The sequence below is a fragment of the Ursus arctos genome, unplaced genomic scaffold (assembly GCF_023065955.2).
Source record: "Ursus arctos isolate Adak ecotype North America unplaced genomic scaffold, UrsArc2.0 scaffold_14, whole genome shotgun sequence".
NCBI classification, from domain to species: domain Eukaryota; kingdom Metazoa; phylum Chordata; class Mammalia; order Carnivora; family Ursidae; genus Ursus; species Ursus arctos.
The window spans coordinates 16,647,315-16,667,426 of NW_026622808.1; the positions used below are offsets into that span (position 1 = coordinate 16,647,315).

The following is a 20,112-nucleotide window of genomic DNA, read 5'->3' on the forward strand; positions in this document are numbered from 1 at the left end:
AGGTGACACCTCTCCCACCCCATGCCTGCTTGAGTGCAGTTACTTCCCTGATGCCCCCCCCCCCCCAGGCTTCAGAGGCGGTGACAGCCCTGGGACTCCCTCTCCCTCCTGGCACCCCACTTCCAGAATGGGGTCTTTGCTACACTGCTTTCTGAGAATTTCCCTCCCCCCACCATGCACCTGAACTTTCCCTTCTCACTACTTATTACTCATTAACTCGAAGGTAAACTTGGCCTGGTTGAGTCTCATCTGCCCCTTGGTTCCTTCTCCCCCCCCGCCCCGCGCCCCCTCACTCACACTCAGCAGAGGCCTGGGCACCAGGGCCGCCACCTTGGAGGATGCAGGGCCAGAGGTTTCGACCTCCCAGCCTCAGTTCCTAATCTGTAAACTGGAGAGTCACAGCCATGGAACTTCCCTCTGAGTCTTGGGGTGACAATCTAGTGGCATCAACAGGCAGAATGCTCAGCCTGGTGCCCACACATAGTGAGTGCTCAATGCATCTGCATTTTTATCCCCTGACACCTGCTCCTCTGCCTTCGTGCCTTATTTCAGTGACAGCCCCGCCAGGCCTCCAAGCCAGGGTCCCCCCTTCCTCCCTGTCCCCTGCAGTCTCTGTCCCAGTCCGTCCGTTCTCTCCACCCCTGTGGTCCGTGGCCTCCCTGCTGCAGACTCACTGCTTCCAGCCCACCTACTCTACAGCAACTGGGGACTTTTTCTAAAAACACAACTTTGCGATCCTACAGAATTATGATGTAGAAAACAGAAATACGCACAAATGAGGCCAAGGGCTCCGTGAGACTCGGACACGGCACCTTATCTCACCAACCTTGTTAATTCTGCGTCCCTATTTTACAGACCAAGAAACTGAGGGCTCTGGCCACTTGCCCAAGATCCCCTAGCTGGCAAGAGCTGGGCTCCAGAGCTCACGTCTTAAACTGTATGAGTTTCTGACAGCTGCTGTAACAAAGGACCACAAACTTGGGGGCTTAAAACAACATCTATTATCTTGCAGGTCTGGAGGGCAGATGTCTGCAATCAAGGTGTAGGCGGGGCTGCATTCCTTCATTTCCTTTGGAAGGCTCGAGGGGAGGAATCCACTCCACTCTGTGACTCTGGCTTGGCCCCTCCCTCCAGTGCCACAGCACATCCCCCTTGGCCAGTTTCCTTGTCACTCTCCCTCTCTGCCGGACCTCTTGCAGGGATCCTTGTGCTGACACTGGGAAAGCCCTCCTATCAGGTCTTTCACTGAATCACAGCGGCAAAGCATCTTTTGTCACAAACAGCAACATTCGCAGGTTCCGGGGACTGGATGTGGACATCTTTGGGGAGCCATGACCCTGCCCAGCCCAGCGCACACAGGGAATAAAACCTCAACCCTGCGTGGCCATGTTCTTCCCTGCTTGAAACTTTTCCTTGGCTCCTGCAGGCCCTGGCATGAAGTCCAACTGTGTCTGTCTTTAGGCTTCTGCCGACTGCCCCCCCCACCCCCGCCCCTTCCCAGCTCCAGCCAGCCCTGCAGTGGGACTTGCAGGCTATTCTGGGCCTCTCTGCCTTCGCATAACTTCCTCAGTCTGCAATGCCTCCCCACTTCCTTGTCTGGCAGAGCTATTTATTCATCTGGGCCTGTTATACTTGCTTCCCTTTGCAGGAAGCCTGGACCCCAGTCCAATTCTCTACCTGTTGTCCCCTGCCTGCCCCCCCCCCAACAAAGTGTCTCCCAAAGACTCTAGCTGAAGGGTGTGGTGGGACAGGGGGAGAGCCCCATCTCGGGAGCAGCCCCTGTGTGTGTGCACAGGTGCAGCCCTAATCTGAGGTCATCCCTCAAAGTTCAGGTCTGTTCACGAAAGGCTCGGCTGTGCTGAACACTCACAGCATTATCCCGGGTGACCTCACGGGACCCCCATTTTACAGGCTGGGAAACAGGTGAAACCGCTTATCCAGGGTCACTTGACAAAGGGGGCAAGGCCAACAGGTTTGGTCGTGGGGAGTCCGGGTGCAGGGGGGCAGTGCCATTGGTGGGAAAGTGCAGCTCTGAAAGCAGACTGCTGCTGTTTGCAGTCCTGACTCTCCCAGCTCGTCAGCTGTGTGACCCTGGGCGAGTGACTTAGCCTTTCTGTGCCTCACAAGCTTTTTAAAGGAATTAGGGTCAACAGAAGCCTTGGAAGAGGGTGCGGCCTAGAGCAATCACTATGTGTTAGCCTCGATGACTTCTAGTCTTCGTTGTAAGCTCTCGTGGGTCTACCTGCCACTCTGTTTTCCTGCGCTCCAGCCTCTGTGTGTGTTGTCCCTTCACCTGGGCCTGCTGCCCTTCTCCCTACTTCTCTATTCACCTTTCCCTGACTTCCCAGGATGGGTCAAGGCCCTGTGATGGAACTGTCTGGTGACTCAGCCCTCTCCCTGACCGGCCTCCACCCCCAACTGTAAGCCCCTTGGGTGGGTCTTGGCCACTTGCTCTGTCCTCAGCACCTGGCATGGGGCCCGGCAGAGAACAATAAATATTAAAGGATTTTTATTGAATATATAAAGCAATGGATACTGTATCCCTCCCTCCACAAGGAATACAGGTTTCTAAACTGTAAACACAACCTCTGTGTTAGACCTCAACACCCAGAAAGGCAAGAAACCAGGGCAGCAAAACACAAGGGTCATCATTGCACAGCTGCAAGTGGCGGGTGGCTCTGGGGCAGGGACAGGGCTGCCCAATACTTGGGGAGAAGAAGGGGCTCTCTTCTGAATGGGCTCCTGGACCTCGAGTCCCAGACAGCTGGGTGCTGCATGCACCGCAGCGCCCTCCTCCCCCGCCACACGTGCTTTGGGAGCGGAGCTGGAGAGTGAGGAATGTGTGTGGAGGGTGGAGGCGGGAGGTGGGAGAAGGAGGCCGGTCCCAGACACGGGGGATGATCACAAAAGCTCCCGCCCGCTGGCTGTTTTGTTGACTTTGGACAGACCTTCCCGGAACCCAGAATCGGTCATTCTAGAGGCAAACAGCAAGGAGGTGGTCCAGGAGTTGAGGGGCACGAGGCCCCGCCCGCCCCTAGAGCTGCCTGCCCACCTCCTCCCACCATACCCCACCCACTCCATCCCCAGAACTCTGGCTGGGCCCACTCTGCCTCCAGAGCGGCCATGCTTCCCCCTCCCCCCCCTCCCCCACCGCAAGGCCCAGGGCTCACATTTGCTCCATTTGCATGTCCTCCTCGTCCTCCTGGGGCAGCTGCAAGTAAGGGTTGTTGCCTGTGGGCTGGAACTTGTAGCCCGTGAGCACGAAGAAGGCCAGGGTGGAGCCCTCCACCAAGAGCTGGGGGGCAAGGGGAGTAGGAGTGTCAGGCACAGCCCCCTCCCCGCTCCACTGTCTGGCCCACCCTCCCGCCCCACCTGTGGTCTCGGTCTTCACCTGGTACAGCCACTGCCACTGGAAGGGCACAGCCACCTGCAGGAGGATGGCGATGATGCGCGTGAAATAGATGTAACAGATGACCTGCCAGGACACAGGCGGGGGGCTGAGTGTTGGGGCTCAGAGTGATGGCAGGGAGGGGTGAGAGTGGGTATGCCAGCCAACAGGCTAGTTGTACCCCCCACCCCGGGCAAGAAACAACACCATAAACACCTCCAAATACTTCCCTGAGTGAGAACAGGGCTCTTACCATGACGTAGTAATGCCGAAACAGCTTCAGCTTGGCCAGGTTCACTGCCACTGAGAGGTGTGCACAGACAATGGGGGGAAGGGGAGAGGGAGGGAGGAGGGACATTTCGGGGAGTTTCCAAGGGGCGGGAAGTCTGGAGGGGGACTTTTAGAAGACAGGTAGGAGGGGCAGCCGGTGGGGAGGGAGGGGACATCCAGGGATCAGAAAAAGGGGCCTGGAAGTGGGACAGGGGCTGGGGGCACAGCAGGTCCTGGGACGAGGGCCTCACCCTTTCCATCTGTGCCAGATGCGTCCTGGAGGTGCCGGATGGACCTGGAACCGGATGGGGGACACAGATGGCTGTCAGCACTGCCTCCTGCCACGTCTGCGAGGGGCAGAGGTCGGGGGCGGGATCCTCACCAGACCACAGGGAAGAGGATAGCACCACAGCAGATGAGATCCACCAGGAAGAGGATCTCCTTCCAGAGCATGTAGTCACTGGCACCCTCCTCACGGGACTCGATGACGATGTAGGCCACGTTGGCCAGGACCTGTGGCGGGCGGAGGGTGGCAGTGTGCGGTGGGCAGGCGTGCCCCAAGAGTGCATGCGTGCCCGCCCGCCAGGGGCCCCAGGGGCACCTGCAGGGGAATCACGATCCCAAAGATCTTCTTCTCCTTGTCTGACAGGACGTACTTGACGAAGGCCCAGCCAGAGCCGATCAAGGCGATGGTGATGAAGAGGAGAGCGCCCTTCAGCCTGGGGAGCGCGTGTGTGGTGAGGGGCCGGCGCCCAGGCCTCCCCAGCCTGCCCCCCGCCTGCCGCAGAGAAGGGCACTCACAGGTGTGTGACGTAGTGCATGACAGCGAGGCCTTCGATGGGGTGGCCCTGGCTGTTGATGAAGTAGTAGTTGATCTGGAGGTGGATGGATGGGTGGGTGGACAGTCAGACAGACAGACGGACGTGTGGGTGGGTGGTGGTGCAACTAGGAGGATGGTGGTGGGTTAGGAACATGGCCAGTCACTGGGGGCACGGTGGCCACGAAGTTGACAGAACCGACAGTGATGATCAAGATAGCAGGTGAGCCCAGAAGTGGGCAGTGGTGGCTGTGACAAAGGAGGGGAGTCCCAGCTGGACGGACAGACAGTGAGACCACCGGTCAGGGGGAGAGTTGGAGCCGGGCCGATGGACAGTCAGACTGAAGGGCAGACAGTCACAGGTGGAGAGGACAGGCAGATAGCTGAGTTGGGTGGACAGCTGGTGGCCACGGTGATAAAAATGGCTGGACATGTGGACAGTTGGGACACATGAACTCCCAAGCCCAGGGTCTGCAGAGCTTTGGGGAGTGGGCTCTGCGGGCTTCTTCCTGGACCCAGAGACCCCAGCCCGCCCCCTTCTGCTCCCAGCCCAAGGCTCTCACACTGTGGAAAAGGAGGGAGATGCTCTTGGTGAAAGCCAGGGCTGCCATGAGCCAGTGGATCTTGAAGACGTTGTACCTGGCGGGGGGGTCAGGGACAGAAAAGGGTGGGGGGGCATCGGTCAGGGGAAGGGATGGGAGGGCTATGACGAGGAGAGCTGTGGGACCCCCCCCCCCCCCCAGGGGCCAGGGCATTACGTGTTCTTGCAGAGGACGGACACCCAGAAGATGCCAGCGGCCAGAAAGCAGGCCGACATGACCATGTACAACTTGAAAAGGGGGATTTCCGCCGCTGACAGGAAGCCCTCGGGGTTCTTCTCCCGGATCATGACCTGGGGAGGGGGCAGTGGTGGGTGGTGGGGATTTCATGCCAGCTCTGGATGTGCAGAGCCGTGAGGGTGAGTCTCGCCCTCCCACTCTCAAGCTCCCCATCTCTGTGCCTCAGTCTTCCCACCTCCCAGATGGGCATATCAGCTTTCATTCCACAGCGTGGCCACAGGGAGGATGTGGTGTAGCCGGCCCGCCTCTGCTCACCGTGATGTCGAACGGCTGCTCCTGGCCCGGCTTTGAATTGTAGCAGTTGTGGAAGTTGAGGTTGTATTGGCCTTCCTCAGCCCGAGAGCCAATCACCACGTGGAACTGGGTGGCGGGGGCAGAGAGGAGGAGAGGGGGGCCTCAGCCTGGGGGTCCCCACTCTGGGGGGAGGTGGGGCCGCAGGCGCTCACAGACACTCACACTGAAGTTGTAGGAATTGTTGAGATGCCCGAGACCCAGGACCAGTTCCTTGTCCTTCCCACTGAGGCCCTGAGGGGACAGAGTGCCTGTATCAGCTGGCCCCAGGCCTGGGTCTCCATACGCTCCCCCGCCCCCGCCCCGAATAGGAATAGACCTTCCTCCCTCCTGCCCTGGCTTCCTCAAACCTGCTGGTCCCCCTGAGACACTGTGGATTTTGACTTGGCCTTGTCGTGAACATTGGTGATCCCTATAGGGGACAAGTGAATGAGTTTAGATATGGACGGACAGAAGGACAGCAGAAAAACAGGGGGGGGGGGACAGCCATGCAGCCCTGGCCATCCACCCTCCCTGCTCACACAGCCAGCCTGACTCACCACTGTCCACTTTAGGGGTGACTGTGAGCTCTGGCTTCAGGGGCCCTGGTTCGGAGGACACTTCGGGGAGGAGCCCAGGAGAGATGAACAGCTTCTTCTGTTCCCCATACTTCCGTACCTGGACCCTGGGGTGAGGATGGGGGCCTCGGGGGTGAGGCCAGGAGGCTGAAGTCTTGGGTCATGCACAGAATGTGTGCAGAGGGACTCAATGGCCCTTGGGGCCCACAGGGTCTCCTTTCTGAGGGCTGGCATCAGGCTGAGTCCGTGGTCACACAGCTCCAGCCCTGGCCACCAGCCATCAAGATGGCTGCCCCATCTGGGTGCTGCCTGCACCAGTGACTGTCACTTCCCGTGACACTGACTTACTCATTCCACTGATGTGCATTATTTAACATGAAAATGTATCTACGGACAGGCTACACGGCATTGTTGGACTCTGGTTCTGGGGCCTCAGTTTCCTCCTTTAGAATGGGAATAATATCAGTATAAAGAGTCGATGAGTTAAAACCTGTAAAAGCTCGCAGGATGCTCCCTGCCACATGGACAGCATTGGACAAGTATGAACGGAGGCTATCAATTCCCACAACACTACTCCGTCCTGTGTCTTCTCCCTGGGCCCTCCTCCCCTTGCTCTCTCCTTCCCATAAACACAATGCTGCAAGGCAAAATGAAACAGCAAGTGGCTTTCCTCCTAAGAGTATGAGGTTCTTTCCAGCTGGCTTCTCATTCCACCTGAGAGCTAATGTGGGTATCACAGCCAGGAAAACATGAATGGAGCCTCTGGTCCATCACCTTACCGCAGATCCTTGGTGTCGATGAGGAAGAGAACCAGGAGGTTGCTACTGTTTTTATGGAGAGGACAGTCCTGGGGGTCCCGGGTCTGGGGAGTGGGTAGGAAGGGGTCCTTGGTTACTGCCTCAAACTAGCCCGGCCCCAACCTGCCTCCTCCCCATCTACCTTGCAAGGGAGGGTCACTTCTTGCTCCCCTCCCTGCGAAAGAACGGGGGGGGGGGCCTCCTCCCCCCTCCCCCACCCCCCCACCTCCTCCTCCACTCACTGAGTAGGATCGAATACTGCCAGATCGAACACGAGTCAGACTGAACCCCACCTGGCAGGTGGAAAGAAAAGGGGAAGAAATGAGGTATTGCGCAGGCCCCCCCCAAGCCACCCCTTTTAGTAGCAAGAGAAACATGACTTCAAACTGACTGAACCCCTACTGTGTGCTAGGTCCCACATTCACTCATGGAATTCCAACAACCTGTCCTGCCCCTGGCCCCTCATACTCTTCTTTTAACTCCTAACCATCCTGTGCTGCTCAACTTCGATGTCAGTTCCCCAGGGCGGGGGCGGGGGGGAGGGGAGACCCTCGCTGTCCCTCTGGACCTAGCCCACCCTGTTTTCACTCAATTAAAATGTTGATATAATAAATAAATAAATAAATAAATAAATAGAAAGAAAGAAAGAAAGAAAAATAGATAAAATGTTGATGGCTTCCTGCCTTGAGCTGTGGAACCCAGCACACACAGTGCATCCAGGCACTGTGACTCTGAGCAAGCCACATACTTCTGAGCTTGTGTCAACACTTGGAAAGCTGGGTTTACAGGTGTAACGTTTTTACAGCATCCCTGAGAGGTGGCTATGAGAGAACAGACCCATGGAAACTGCTCTGCCAGGTACTTGGTACTCAGTGGGCATTAAAAAAATGCTAGCTACTCATTTTGACTGCAGGAACTAGGGATATCTTGTGCATTGGTGTGCCCTCCCCCCACCAAGCCCAGCTCGGGGCCTAGCACATATTGTGGGAGATTTTATTATTCCCATGTTACGGATGAGGAAACCGAGTCTGAGAGAGGCCGACGGACTTGCCCAAGATCACACGGATAAGAGGCGGAGCTACGAACTGGGGGCTGGGGGGGGGGGATAGGGAACCTTGTGCACCTCGCCCTCCTCCAGCAAATTCCTCAAAGCCCCTCACCAGCGGGTCCTTCTCTTCTGTCTCCTGGAGGCCCAGCCGCAGGAGGCTCAGGTCCACCTCCAGGGAGCCATTGGCGTAGAAGCCAAAGCTGTTCAGCGGGATGTCTGCTCGCTTCTCCCCCTGCCGGAGACCAAAGAGGCAGAGGCAGCTCAGACTTCTTCCCACCAACTCAGCCCCACGGCTCTGGCGCGAGGTAGGAACAGGGTAGCCCCAGCTCTTCCAGGCACTGTTCTGAGAGTCCAGGAAGGGAAAGCCTGGGGCACCTGGAAGTCTCCGCACTGGTGACCACCACCCCAAGAGCAGAGTTATTTATCTTGGTGTGCCGAGCCCCGACCTCCCAGACAGTTTGTAGATTCCAAGATCCCAGTGAGTGCCCAGAGGACTCCATTCTAGAAACCCCAGGGACTCCCCCTGGGCGGCGCCAAGGGCCCCAGCGCCCCGAGAGCGATCCCAAGAATTTAGAAGGCTAAGGGGGGGGTGGGTGGTCTCTGGAGGTGAAGTCCCACCCCCAGTGGGCCGGGCACGGCCCTAGCGTGGTACTCCAGGCAACTCCACGCCAGGACTGAGGGGGACTCCTCGGACGAGACCACTCGGGGCCTGGAATCGGGGGGGCGGCGGACCGCTCCATCCCGCGTAAGAAGAGGGGGAGGTAGGACGAGACCACTCCAAACCAGGGGCTTCTTAGGAGCAAAACTGCGCCCCCCGCCCCAGTCCGCCGCGCGGCGGGACTCACAGTCAGCGCCAGCCGGTGGATGCGTCCAGAGCAGCTGCCCAGGAGCAAGAGCAGCAGTAGCCGCTGCCCCCACTCCGCGGGGCTCCGGCGGGCGAGCCCCCTCCTCTCGCTCACTGCCATCTCTGGAGCCGCCACCTCCCCTGACACCGCCTCTGACGCACCCACCCGCCAACGGGTGAGCCAATCGTCGCACGATGGGGGCCGACCCTCTGGCATGTCCCTCCCTCCCAGCCAATCAACGACTGTTTCCTAGAAAATCCGCACCACCCCCCCTCACGACGCCAAATGGACATCACCAATTCCGAATGGGCTGCTGATACTGTTTAACCCCGCCTCCGCTCTCACCAATCACTAGAAAGATTGTACTGATGTAATTTGATAAACAGTACATCTAACCAATTCTGATGGATCTGATATCCCTCCCTTGAAGCGGAATTCCTTTACCCACGCCCAACTGAAGATCAGTCCAGGACTACATTACCCAGAATGCAGAGAAAAGACAGCGCTACAGGGCATTCAATAAACTACATTTCCCAATATCCCCAAGGACGACTTCCTCTTTTTACGCTGGGTATGTGGCTCCCAGCCAGAGCGCAGGCTTTTGGTAAACACGCACATCTGCCGAGGCCTGTCCTGTTCCAATCTTCCTGATCCACGAAAGGCCGAAACCTAGCCCCAGGCTAAATCTTGACCCTAGGATGACCTATGACCCCGGGCTGAATTCCAGCGTTAGGCGGAGCTTCCTCTATCCTAGAGTGAGGCAACTAGTAGCCCACCCACAGATCCCAGGCTGGACTTGTCGATGGGTTGAACACCAACCCCAGGCTGAGTCCTGACCTGCAAATGAGCCCGGACATCAGCCTGAAATCTAGACTTCCCCACTCACTTCTGACCCTCGACCTACACTGAGCCTGGGCCTTAATCTCTGGTTGAGCCTCCCACCTGGACTGAGCCCTGACCCAAGACTAGGCCTGACCTCTGGACTCTAGTTTGAATCCAAGACCCCCTAGTGGGTAGCTGACCCCTCCGCTAAACTTCTGACCCCAGCCTGAGATCCCATCCCAAATGTGGTGCTGACCTGGAACGAATCCCAATTCCAATTTGAGTTTGAAGCCAGTGTTGAGACTCTAACACCGGGCTAAGCCACTGAGATCAGAACCCATGCTGAGCCCCTGCCTCATCTGGTCCCCCAAGCCCTGGAGCACTGCCCACTTTGCAACTTGAAGTTTTTTCTAGCTCAGAAGCCACCAGCAGGTGGGGCCAGGTCCCCACAGAGCCATCTGTCCCATGTGGGCTCCTGGGGCTGTCCTCCTGGGTTCCCCCGGTTTGTGTACTGACTGGTCTGTGTACTGACTGGTATGTGTATTGGGAGCCTGGACGCTTACAGCCTAACTTGAGCCTGGGGGCTCTGGGGCGTCTGTCACATAGACACTGAGGACCAAAGGCAGGACAGGATGAGGGTGGGACCCGCAGGGTTCTCTCCCGTTTCATCTCAGTGCCTTAAAGAGATTAATGAGGTGTGAACAGATTTTATGAGGGAGGTGACAGACTTCCGAGCCCCAGGGCCCGAGTGTCTGGAAGGAGAAGTGGAGTCAGAACCAGGGTCTGTACAGACAGTGAAACCTGATTAGGTCCAAACGGATGCGACTGGAAAATGGGCAGGTGGAAGGGCGAACTGGATGAGGGCCGAGGAAAGACCTGGGCCCGGTGCCCCAAGGACAGCTTGTCCTCAGTTTCCCGGCGCAGACTTCGGGAGGAGGGGGAAGGCAGGATGCGGTGGGGGTGCTAATGGACCGGGCCTTGGCGGAGGCGCGTTCTGGACAGGATCGAAGTCCTGCCATCCGCCCTGTGGCCGGAGGGAACCAGACCATTAGTGGGCCCAGCATAGATGTCTGGAGCCGGGCCGGCCCGCAAGAGCGGGGTGACCTCAGGTTCTCCCAGCGACGGGGTGGGGTAAGGACCTCGCGGGTTGGGGTTTTAATGTCTTGTCCCTTTAAGGAATGGTTGAAGGAAAAGAGAAAAGTAAGAACAGTCCCGGGCGGGGTAGGTTGGGGAGGATAGGAGGGGAAAAGGGGCCCAGGGGATTCGGAAAATGGGTGGGGGTCCTTTAAGGCGTCGGTCCAGTGGCGGCTGGTGGCAACTTTCCTTTAAGAGGGGGCGGGGCGTCCGTTGGACCCCGCCTCCTGGGGGGTCCCACCTTTTGGGCGCTGTTCTGGGCCTCCGCGCAGATGGGGGCGTGACAGGGCCTGCGGGGGCGGGTCCTCGCCTGGAGTGGGCGGGGCCTGGCGGGCGGGGCCGGGCGCGCCGCTCCAGGCTGAGTCTCCCGGCGGCGGGCGGCAGGGACCGGGCGCGGCGGCGGCGGCGGCTTCGGCGGGAGCAGCATGGATTGGGGCACCGAGCTGTGGGTGAGTCCGATCGGCCCGGCTCCAAGTTCCTCCCTTTCTGGAGTCCAGACCCCCTCCCCCTTTGCTTCTGCAAGACCCTAGCGGGGGCTCGGCGCTTTCCCCTTCAGAGACCCCTGGCGTCCCCGCTTTTCGCCTTCTCTCGAAGTTTCCCAGGGCGTTTCAGGACGCCCAGGGCGAAGGGCGACCTTGCAGGAGCGGACCAGGGAAACTGAGCGCGGGGTGCAGAGTGAGGAAGGCAGAAGTCCTGGGACCAGGCCGGGGCCGCCGGGCGAGGTCACCTATTTTGAGCACCCTGGCTGGGCGGGCGGCTTATCTTACGGCCCCTGGGTCCCTGCCCGCCGCCCGCCTGTCCGGCTCAGGCGGGGGAGGGGACCCTCTGGCCACTTTCAACCCCACGTGGGACCTAGAAGTTCTGACCGCCCTTTCGGCGCCTCCAATCAACACCTAGGGGCTTGGGAAGCTCTGGGGGGGAGGGGGCTCTGAGGCCGAGCCTCAGAGCCCCCTCCCCCATCCCGCCCCAGGCACTGGGAGGGGCCGCCCCTAGGCAGCCTCTTACCTCTGCTGTGGAAGCCCCAGAAATTTCCCCTTGTCCTAGTCGGGACCTCTGATCCCTCCTTTTTATGGGGGCGGTGGCATCCCTGGGGTTCTGGGTGCAGCGTGGTAACTAGATTCCTTCCCCCACAACTCTGGAATTTCTTTCGGAGGCGCAGTGGAGTCAGTGGGGGAAACTGAGTCACATATGGGGGGGACCCCGGGAAGCATGGCGACCCGGGGAACATGGTGCCTGTCTCCTGGACATTCTGGGGCCCCCCAAACTGCGGCGAACCCTGCCCCTCTGGTCCTGACTCACGCCGGGCCGGCCGGATTTTCCGGAATCTTGGGAGGGGGTATTAGGGGAGCCGGGGCAGGGGGGAGTGGCTCTGACCCATTCCACACCCCTCTTGGCGGTCTGGAGACCGGGACCCTGTAGTCCGGCTGGGGCCCCGCCCCTGTTCCTTGGCCCTTCCCGGGAAGGGGAGGGGGTTCCCGCCGGTTTCCTGCCTCCCCCCGCACCGCGCCGGGGCGGGGCCGGGAAGCCACACCTTCTAGCTCAGAGCCTTGAGGCTTCTCCCGCGCCTGGTCCTTCGGCCGTGGGGTCCCGATGTCGTGATCCCGAATCCTCCACCCGCTTCCAGGATCAGTTTGAGGTGCTCGAGCGGCACACGCAGTGGGGGCTGGACCTGTTGGACAGATATGTGAAGTTCGTGAAAGAGCGGACCGAGGTGGAGCAGGCTTACGCAAAACAGCTGAGGTGAGACCCTCGGGTGGACCACCTGGGGCTTCGGGAAGCGTTGGCCGGCCGGGGGCTCAGTCTTTCTGCGTCTCTCCGTTAGGAGCCTGGTGAAAAAATACCTGCCCAAGAGACCTGCCAAAGATGACCCAGAATCCAAGTAAGGATGGAGAGGGATTGCCAGGCTAGATTTGGGGGGCCCCCGGGGTGTCGGTCTCACTTCCTCTCCCTCAGCTAGGCTACCCAAGCAAGCCCCTCACCTCTTGCTTCAGTTCCCACCTAGAGAGATGAGCATGGATGCATGATCCCGATCACCTGTGCTGGAATCCCAAATCCACTCTTCCAGCCCCATGACTCTGGGCAATTGACTTGAGTTTTCCATTTGCCTCTCCTATTAAGTGAGTGAGGCTCAAGCAGTTACCAAACAAGTGACTCTGGGAAGTTGAGTTATGTTTTATGCCTGTTTTCCTCACCTGTGAAACGGGATGATGGTGATGGCCTTGTAGGGCTCGTGCGAAGCATAACTGAGATAGTGCGGTGAAGCATTGTCTAGCCCGTAGTAAGTGTCATGGGAGCATTTCGCTTCATTCCACGTCCCCAGTTCCAGAATCCAAAAAGCTCTAGAAATCAAAAGATTGTTTTGGTAGCTTGTTTGGCAGCAACCTTTGACCCGACCTGACTTAATGTTCATCCCATCCTTGGTTTTTATCCCACTTTATGTGAATATTAATACCCCTCGCTGCAAAAACATTCATGGTGTTTGATTACAGGATGTTGCCCCTGAACCCACTGGGGTGATGCATAAAAGATGGTACAAGCATTCTCTCCCCTTTCTAAACCTGAAAAACTCTGAGTTCCGAAATGCATCCCACTGAAGGGTTTGGGGTAAGGGATATGGACCAGAATTTATGGTTGCTTCCAGGAGGAATGTGTTGGGGTTTTCCCTTTCCCGTACGGGGTTTTCCCTTTCCCATACAGAGGTGGGTTCTGGGGCATCTGGCTCCTAGTATCTGACCTTGGCTCGCTACCCCTGCCCATCTTGCCCCAGGTTCAGCCAGCAGCAGTCCTTCGTGCAGATTCTCCAGGAGGTGAATGACTTTGCGGGCCAGCGGGAGCTGGTGGCCGAGAACCTCAGCGTCCATGTGTGTCTCGAGCTGGCCAAGTACTCGCAGGAGATGAAACAGGAGAGAAAGATGGTGAGTGGTCCCCTCTTCTGGGTCTTCTGAGGACCACCACCTCAACCCAGGTGAGCCTAACCATTTCTGTTTGCACAGCACTTCCAGGAAGGCCGTCGGGCTCAGCAGCAGCTGGAAAGTGGCTTCAAACAGCTGGAGAATGTGAGTTTGTGGGCATGGAGAAGGGTGGCTCTGGCCCCGAGGAGCAGGCTGAGGGTTGCTGATCCGTGGAGCTACCCGTGTTGTCTGGCCTGGAGCCCATCTCTCCCATGGGTTTCCAGCATGCCCGTTCCCCCCCCCATTTGTGGGGTGATGTCCCCCCAGTCCCTGAAAACTTACTTTCTCACCCACTACCCTCCTTCTGGTTCTGTCCCCGATAGAGTAAGCGTAAGTTTGAGCGGGACTGCCGGGAAGCCGAAAAGGCAGCCCAGACCGCTGAGCGACTCGATCAGGATATCAATGCCACCAAGGCGGACGTGGAGAAGGTACCTGTGGGGTCTGGGACGGGCTTGGAGGTCTGACGGGGATGGAGCCAGAACCGGGCAGCGACCCCTGCCTCGATATTCCTCAGGCCAAGCAACAAGCCCACCTTCGGAGTCACATGGCAGAAGAAAGCAAAAATGAGTACGCAGCCCAACTACAGCGCTTCAACCGAGACCAGTCCCATTTCTATTTTTCCCAGATGCCCCAGATATTTGATGTGAGTGTTCCAAGCCCCCAGCCCGCCCTCCTGAAAGACCCACAAAGTTAACTGACTCTTACACATTAACCTTAGCGGCAATGTCCCGATCTCTAAATCGAAAGGGAATTAGAAACGACAGTGAGCTCTGTCTTTACTCAAACTGTTTTTTTCTGCCAGGGGTGTCTTTGCTTCAAAAAACTCCTATTCATTCTTCTAAGCCCCAGCTCTAACAACCCCTCTGAAAGGCCTCGAATTTCCCTTCTTCTGCTTCAGCCTCTTCACTCCACTCCGTCCTGGGATAGGCAGTATTTATGCTGGGTCTGCTCTCTGTTCAAAGTCCTGGCTTCACTGTCACCTCCTTTGAGAAGCCTTTCCTGACTCCCTAGGCAAGGCGGGAGCTTCCTCAAACTCCCCTCTCAAACCTCTCCTGTCCCGTGTCTCTCCTCTGGCCACCCTGGGCTGGAAGTCTCTGTTCGATTTTGTGTTTTCCCCACCAGACCGGGCTCGGGGCTGGGGCCAGTGTGGAGCCCCATCATTTTGCGGACTGAATCACTGCTCCTGGTCCCATTTGCGCCCCTGTCTTTGTCTCTGCAGAAGCTGCAGGACATGGATGAACGGAGGGCCACCCACCTGGGGGCCGGGTATGGGCTCCTGTCGGAGGCCGAGCTGCAGGTGGTGCCTATCATTGCCAAGTGTCTGGAGGGCATGAAGGTGGCTGCAGATGCCGTAGACGCCAAGAATGTGCGTGTGGGGTCCTGGGTGAATTGGCTGACAGGTGGGCAGTAGGAGGACCCCAGACCCTAACTGCTCCCTGCCCCCCCTTGCAGGACTCCCAGGTCCTAATCGAGCTGCACAAGTCAGGCTTTGCCCGCCCTGGAGACGTGGAATTCGAAGACTTCAGCCAGCCCATGAACCGTGCTCCCTCAGACAGCAGCCTGGGCACCCCCTCCGATGGACGGCCTGAGCTCCGCGGCTCGGGCCGTAGCCGTGCCAAGCGCTGGCCCTTCGGCAAGAAGAACAAGGTGGGGGCCGGGGCCCTTGGGAGGGGGAGTGTGAGTGGGGACAGGGGGGGCCCCCACTGACTCAGCCCCAGCCGCCGGGACGCTGAGTCCCAGGCAGGAATTTTCCTCTTGGCTGCTGGCCCGGGCTGGAGGGAAGGGAGGCGGCCCAGCTATTGGCCTGGGAGTCCCCCAAGGCTGACGGGGCTGCAGGGAGGGGGCCTGTGGCGTCTGTCTGCTGCTTCTCGGGATGCTGGGAGAAGACCTGCTTCTGGGATTCAGGGCTGGATGAGGGCTTGACATACTCACCGTAAGACTCCCCTGGAGTCTGTCTCTATCCTGCCAATGGGTCCTTGGGCCCCCGACCCTCAGGCTGTTTTTTCTTGGGATTTTTGACTTGTAATGTCAAGCACATACCTGGACACCCCTGTTTTATACCTTAGACCCCCCCTCAAGTTTATATCTCATGACCCCTGTTACATACTTTTGATCTCTCTTGACATATAATTTGATACGTCTCTTCAGTTTGTACACAAGACCCCCCCAGCTTCAACCCCACCTGTAACCCTTCTGATACTACGTGCCTTCTGCCTTCCTCTCAGCTTGCCTCTGACCTCTGTGGCCAATACCTGTCTGAGACCTTGAGTCCCTGAATGCATTTCCCTGTACCTTCTAGACTGTGAGCCCAGAAAGCTAGGTGGACAGAACCCTGGGCCTCCCTGCCTGCCACCCCCCCCCAGGCCCCATGCTAGGTACTGGATATAGAATTCAAGGGAGGGGTCACAAACGGGGGGGGGGGGTAGGAAGGGGTCTGGCCTTCCGGCTCACAGTCTAATGCCCTCCCCACCACCTCCCAGATTTTTGTGTTGCTCTTTGCATGCGTTTTCTGTGTGTGATTGTGCATCTTGAGTTGTGGTTTTCTTACCGTTTTTTTTCTTTTCTTTTCTCCATTTTGTTTTTTCTTTTTTCTTTATTACATCCGTCCGTCCATCCATCCTCGTTCTCTACATCCTCCCACCCCTCCTGACCCACCCCCTCCCCTGCCCCCGCCGGTAGCCACGCCCTCCACTCCTCTCCCCCATGGGGGGTCCCCTGCCCTCGGCATTGCCTAACGGACCCCCATCCCCCCGCTCCGGCCTCGACCCCTTGGCCATACTGAGTGAGATCAGTAAGTCGGTCAAACCGCGGCTAGCATCCTTCCGCAGCCTTCGAGGCAGCCGTGGGGTAAGTGAGGCCTCCGGGGGAGGAGGGGGCGGCCCCAGCCCGCCCAGCGGCTGGGTGGCGGGACCCTGGGCTCGCTTCCTGCCGCCGGCTGGGCCCCCTCCTCCAGTTGCCAGACCCGGACCTGCTTTGCTCTGTGCATGGCCTTGCCCCTCAAGAATCTTGGGTGGGGAGGAAGGTGGACTTGGTATGTCTTAGCAGTGTCTTAGAGCCTGGAAGCCGAGAATCCCTGGTCCCAAACTCAGTCTTCTTCCCACCTTGCAGACCGTGGTGACCGAGGATTTCAGCCACTTGCCCCCAGAGCAGCAGAGAAAACGACTTCAGCAGCAGCTGGAAGAACGGAATCGTGAACTACAGAAGGAGGTCGACCAGAGGTAAGATTGGGGGCAGGCAGGCAGGGAATAAAATAAAAGAATAGATGAGCTATACTGAAATGGTACTCTGAGCTCTCCCCAACAAGCCTCAGGCCCCGGTGGTTTTATAGGTGATTCCTACCACACTTATATGGAAACAGCCACTTCCCCCTCTGACACAAGTCATTGCAGCAAACAGAGAAAGAGTGAAAGCTGCCAGCTTATGTAGGAGGCTGGTGGAATCACTTCCCATATCAGTTAGCGAGAATTCAAGATACTCAAATTCTGGGCTGGCTCCTTTTACTTCACTTAGGATCTTAGATGCAGAATTCTAGCCAGACAAATCCAATGATGTATTTTAAAAATAATGTTTCATGTGATGGGGATAGTCGCACAACAGTGTGGATATACTTAATGCCATGGAACCGTACACCTAGATATGGTTCAAGTGGGAATTTTTGCATTATGTGTATTTTACCATAATAAGAACATAGTTTTTTCTTAAATCCAAGTCACCATCAATTGGGTGTTATCCCAGTAACGCAAAGATGGTTCAATATAAAAACATCTATTAATCTCATTTACTACAATAATTGGCTATAAAAAAATAATGCACAGAACATGGTTATCTGTTTAATAACTCAAACACTTAAAATACTAACAATAAAAGAATCTGCCAGATTAAAAAAAGAAAATCTGTACTCACTTCTTCCAAGCAACAAGATCCTCTTCCCAGTCCTCTTCAGAGATAGGAATGACGTTTCCCTTTTGTGGACAGGCAGCCAAATTCTGTTTTGCCATTTGCATAAAACCTCTTGTACAAAACTTTTATCGTACGCAGCTTTTATTGGTGTAAAGTTCCATTGGGAACCTTGTAGTTCCTGAGTCTTTATTTTTATTTATTTATTTATTTTAAAGATTTATTTGTCTGAGAGAGAGAGAGAGCACAGACGGTCCAGAGGGGCAGAGGGAAAGGGAGAAGCAGACCCCCTGCTGAGGGGGGAGGCCGACATGGGGCTCGATCCCAGGACCCCGGGATCACGACCTGAGCAGAAGGCAGACGCCTAACCGACTGAGCTACCCAGGTGCCCCCTGAGTCTTCACGATAAGGGTGAAGGGAGCATGCTTTGGCGTCAGGACAGGCTGGCCTTGAATTCCAGCTTTTCGACCTCTCTGCTTGTTTCCTATCTGTGGCGTGGATGTGGTGTTAGGACTGGAAAGAAGTTGAACCCAGGTTTGACATACTCCAAGGTCGATGCTTGTGACTATTGACTGCCTATATGTATAGTCTTGGAGGAAATAGGGACTGGGACTAATGATGACAATACCGAGCATTTATAGAGTGTTCACTGTATGCCGTACACTATTTCAGATCCTTTACATAGATTCACTGGCATCCCCAAGTTCTCCTGAGACTGTGAGCCGGGGCAGAGTCCTGCTTGTCTTGTTTAGGGCTGTATTTCTGATGGCAGGAACAGCGCCTGGTATGTAGCAGATAGTCAGTATGCATCTGAATATATAAAGGCACCATTCTCATCTTTGCAGCCACTCACATGAGATGTGTGCATCATTATCCCCATTTCCCAGATTTGCATACTGAGACAGAGGTCCAATAACTTCACCCAGACTCACAGAGGAAATGCCCAGACCGGTATTTGAACCCAGGCAGTGAAGCACTAGCATTTTGAAATTTAACCACTGTTTTATCTTGCTGTTGGCTCCTTGAAGCCAAGCATTTTTTTTTTTTTTTTTTTTTGCTTGTTAAGTCCTATGGGACTGTTCTTTCTGATCTGTATGTCTGTGTCATCCTAGAGAAGCCCTGAAGAAAATGAAGGATGTGTATGAGAAGACACCCCAGATGGGGGACCCTGCCAGCTTGGAGCCCCGGATCACGGAAACCCTGAACAACATTGAACGGCTGAAATTGGAAGTGCAGAAGTATGAGGTCAGGGAAGACCCTGGGGAGGGGTGGGGGCCAGCGGGCCTAGCTGAGTCACTTCCTGGGGGGGGGGGGACGGGGACAGGGAGGTGTTGGGTCGGGGTGGTGCTCCAGCTGTTTCTCATCACAGCCTTGGGTGTGCATGGGTGATCTCAGGAAACTTCCAGGCCCAGAACGGGCTGACCCCGGAGCCCTGCCCTGGAATTGACTGTGTGACTCCCTCCTCTCAGGCTTGGCTGGCAGAAGCCGAGAGCCGGGTCCTGAGCAACAGAGGGGACAGCCTGGGCCGCCACACCCGGCCTCCGGATCCCCCAGCCAGTGCCCCACCAGACAGCAGCAGCAGCAACAACAGTGGGTCACAGGATAACAAGGAGAGGTGAGTGTGGAGGCCAGAGTGGGTCTGTCCGCATGACCTGGGAGGCCTGTCCTGACCTGCTTTGCTCTCCCCAACCAGCTCTGAAGAGCCCCTCTCCGAGGAGGGTCAGGATGCCCCCATCTACACGGAGTTCGATGAGGACTTTGAGGAGGAGCTGGTGTCCCCCATAGGTCACTGTGTGGCCATCTACCACTTCGAAGGTGAGGACAGCTTGTGTCCCCATCAGCTGCTTAGGGGATGGGCGGTCTTTCTGGCTAGGTTGTGTTTACCCTCACCTGAAGCAGATCTGAGCCCACTGCCCCTCCCACGACAGGGTCCAGCGAAGGCACCATCTCCATGGCCGAGGGTGAAGACCTCAGTCTCATGGAGGAGGACAAAGGCGACGGCTGGACCCGGGTCAGGCGGAAACAGGGAGGTGAGGGCTATGTGCCCACCTCCTACCTCCGTGTCACGCTCAACTGAACCCTGCCGCAGGCTGGAAGAAGGGGGCTGTTGGCTGCTGCTTCTGGGCCACGGGGGGCCCCAGGACCTACGCACTTTATTTCTGCCCCCGTGGCTTCAGCTGAGACCTGTGTAACCTGCTGCCCCCCATCCCCCTCCTCATCCCAAACGGACCCGCTGTGCCTTCCACCATTGATGTACATACTCGTGTTTCAAGTCTTTTCTTCCTGACGCTGGGCTAGGGCCATTTTGTTTTATATAAAAAATTCTATAAAGCTTTTGGAGTCTCTGCCTTATTAGAAGATGTATATACCGGGGCCGGCTATGCAAATGCAACCCTCCTTCCTGGCCACAGAGGGAATGAAGAAGGGGAGGTTAACTTGGGCACACCTTGGACAAA

The 20,112-nt window shown here is 57.0% G+C and overlaps 2 protein-coding genes across 4 annotated transcripts; one reads left to right on the top strand and one right to left on the bottom strand.

Annotated features, from left to right (window-relative positions):
* Positions 1-2,492: 2,492 nt before the first annotated feature.
* On the bottom strand, positions 2,493-9,013 carry GPR108 (G protein-coupled receptor 108). Its single transcript, XM_026481215.4, has 18 exons — positions 8,853-9,013; positions 8,120-8,239; positions 7,202-7,252; positions 6,942-7,024; positions 6,145-6,269; positions 5,956-6,017; positions 5,771-5,839; positions 5,570-5,674; positions 5,234-5,367; positions 5,039-5,114; positions 4,460-4,533; positions 4,260-4,377; positions 4,041-4,171; positions 3,910-3,953; positions 3,642-3,691; positions 3,392-3,475; positions 3,171-3,295; positions 2,493-2,974 (listed from the first exon to the last, which is right to left on the bottom strand). The coding sequence occupies exons 1-18, from the start codon at positions 8,970-8,972 to the stop codon at positions 2,902-2,904; spliced, it is 1,644 nt and encodes a 547-aa protein (XP_026337000.1). The 5' UTR covers positions 8,973-9,013; the 3' UTR covers positions 2,493-2,901.
* A 2,136-nt stretch (positions 9,014-11,149) lies between these two features.
* On the top strand, positions 11,150-19,991 carry TRIP10 (thyroid hormone receptor interactor 10). 3 transcript variants are annotated; one of them, XM_026481216.4, is made up of 15 exons: positions 11,150-11,257; positions 12,433-12,548; positions 12,631-12,687; positions 13,576-13,723; positions 13,802-13,864; positions 14,083-14,187; positions 14,274-14,402; positions 14,979-15,125; positions 15,212-15,406; positions 16,439-16,606; positions 16,868-16,977; positions 18,769-18,901; positions 19,126-19,271; positions 19,350-19,471; positions 19,585-19,991. In XM_026481216.4, the coding sequence occupies exons 1-15, from the start codon at positions 11,234-11,236 to the stop codon at positions 19,731-19,733; spliced, it is 1,812 nt and encodes a 603-aa protein (XP_026337001.1). In that variant the 5' UTR covers positions 11,150-11,233; the 3' UTR covers positions 19,734-19,991. The 3 variants fall into 3 exon arrangements, with proteins under 3 accessions (XP_026337001.1, XP_026337003.1, XP_026337002.1); XM_026481218.4 differs by lacking the exon at positions 16,439-16,606 and having other exon boundaries at positions 11,164-11,257; positions 19,556-19,991; XM_026481217.4 differs by lacking the exon at positions 16,439-16,606 and having other exon boundaries at positions 11,164-11,257.
* Positions 19,992-20,112: the final 121 nt, after the last annotated feature.

Coding starts and splice junctions, on each gene's coding strand:
- GPR108 (XM_026481215.4), bottom strand. CDS start 8,972: ATGGCAGTGAGCGAGAGGAGGGGGCTCGCCCGCCGGAGCCCCGCGGAG. Junction 5,675..5,770: donor ACAATTCCTACAACTTCAGT/GTGAGTGTCTGT, acceptor CCCGCCACCCAG/TTCCACGTGGTGATTGGCTC. Junction 3,296..3,391: donor AGTGGCAGTGGCTGTACCAG/GTGAAGACCGAG, acceptor CTTGCCCCCCAG/CTCTTGGTGGAGGGCTCCAC.
- TRIP10 (XM_026481216.4), top strand. CDS start 11,234: ATGGATTGGGGCACCGAGCTGTGG. Junction 12,688..13,575: donor AAAGATGACCCAGAATCCAA/GTAAGGATGGAG, acceptor ATCTTGCCCCAG/GTTCAGCCAGCAGCAGTCCT. Junction 16,607..16,867: donor GCCTTCGAGGCAGCCGTGGG/GTAAGTGAGGCC, acceptor CCCACCTTGCAG/ACCGTGGTGACCGAGGATTT.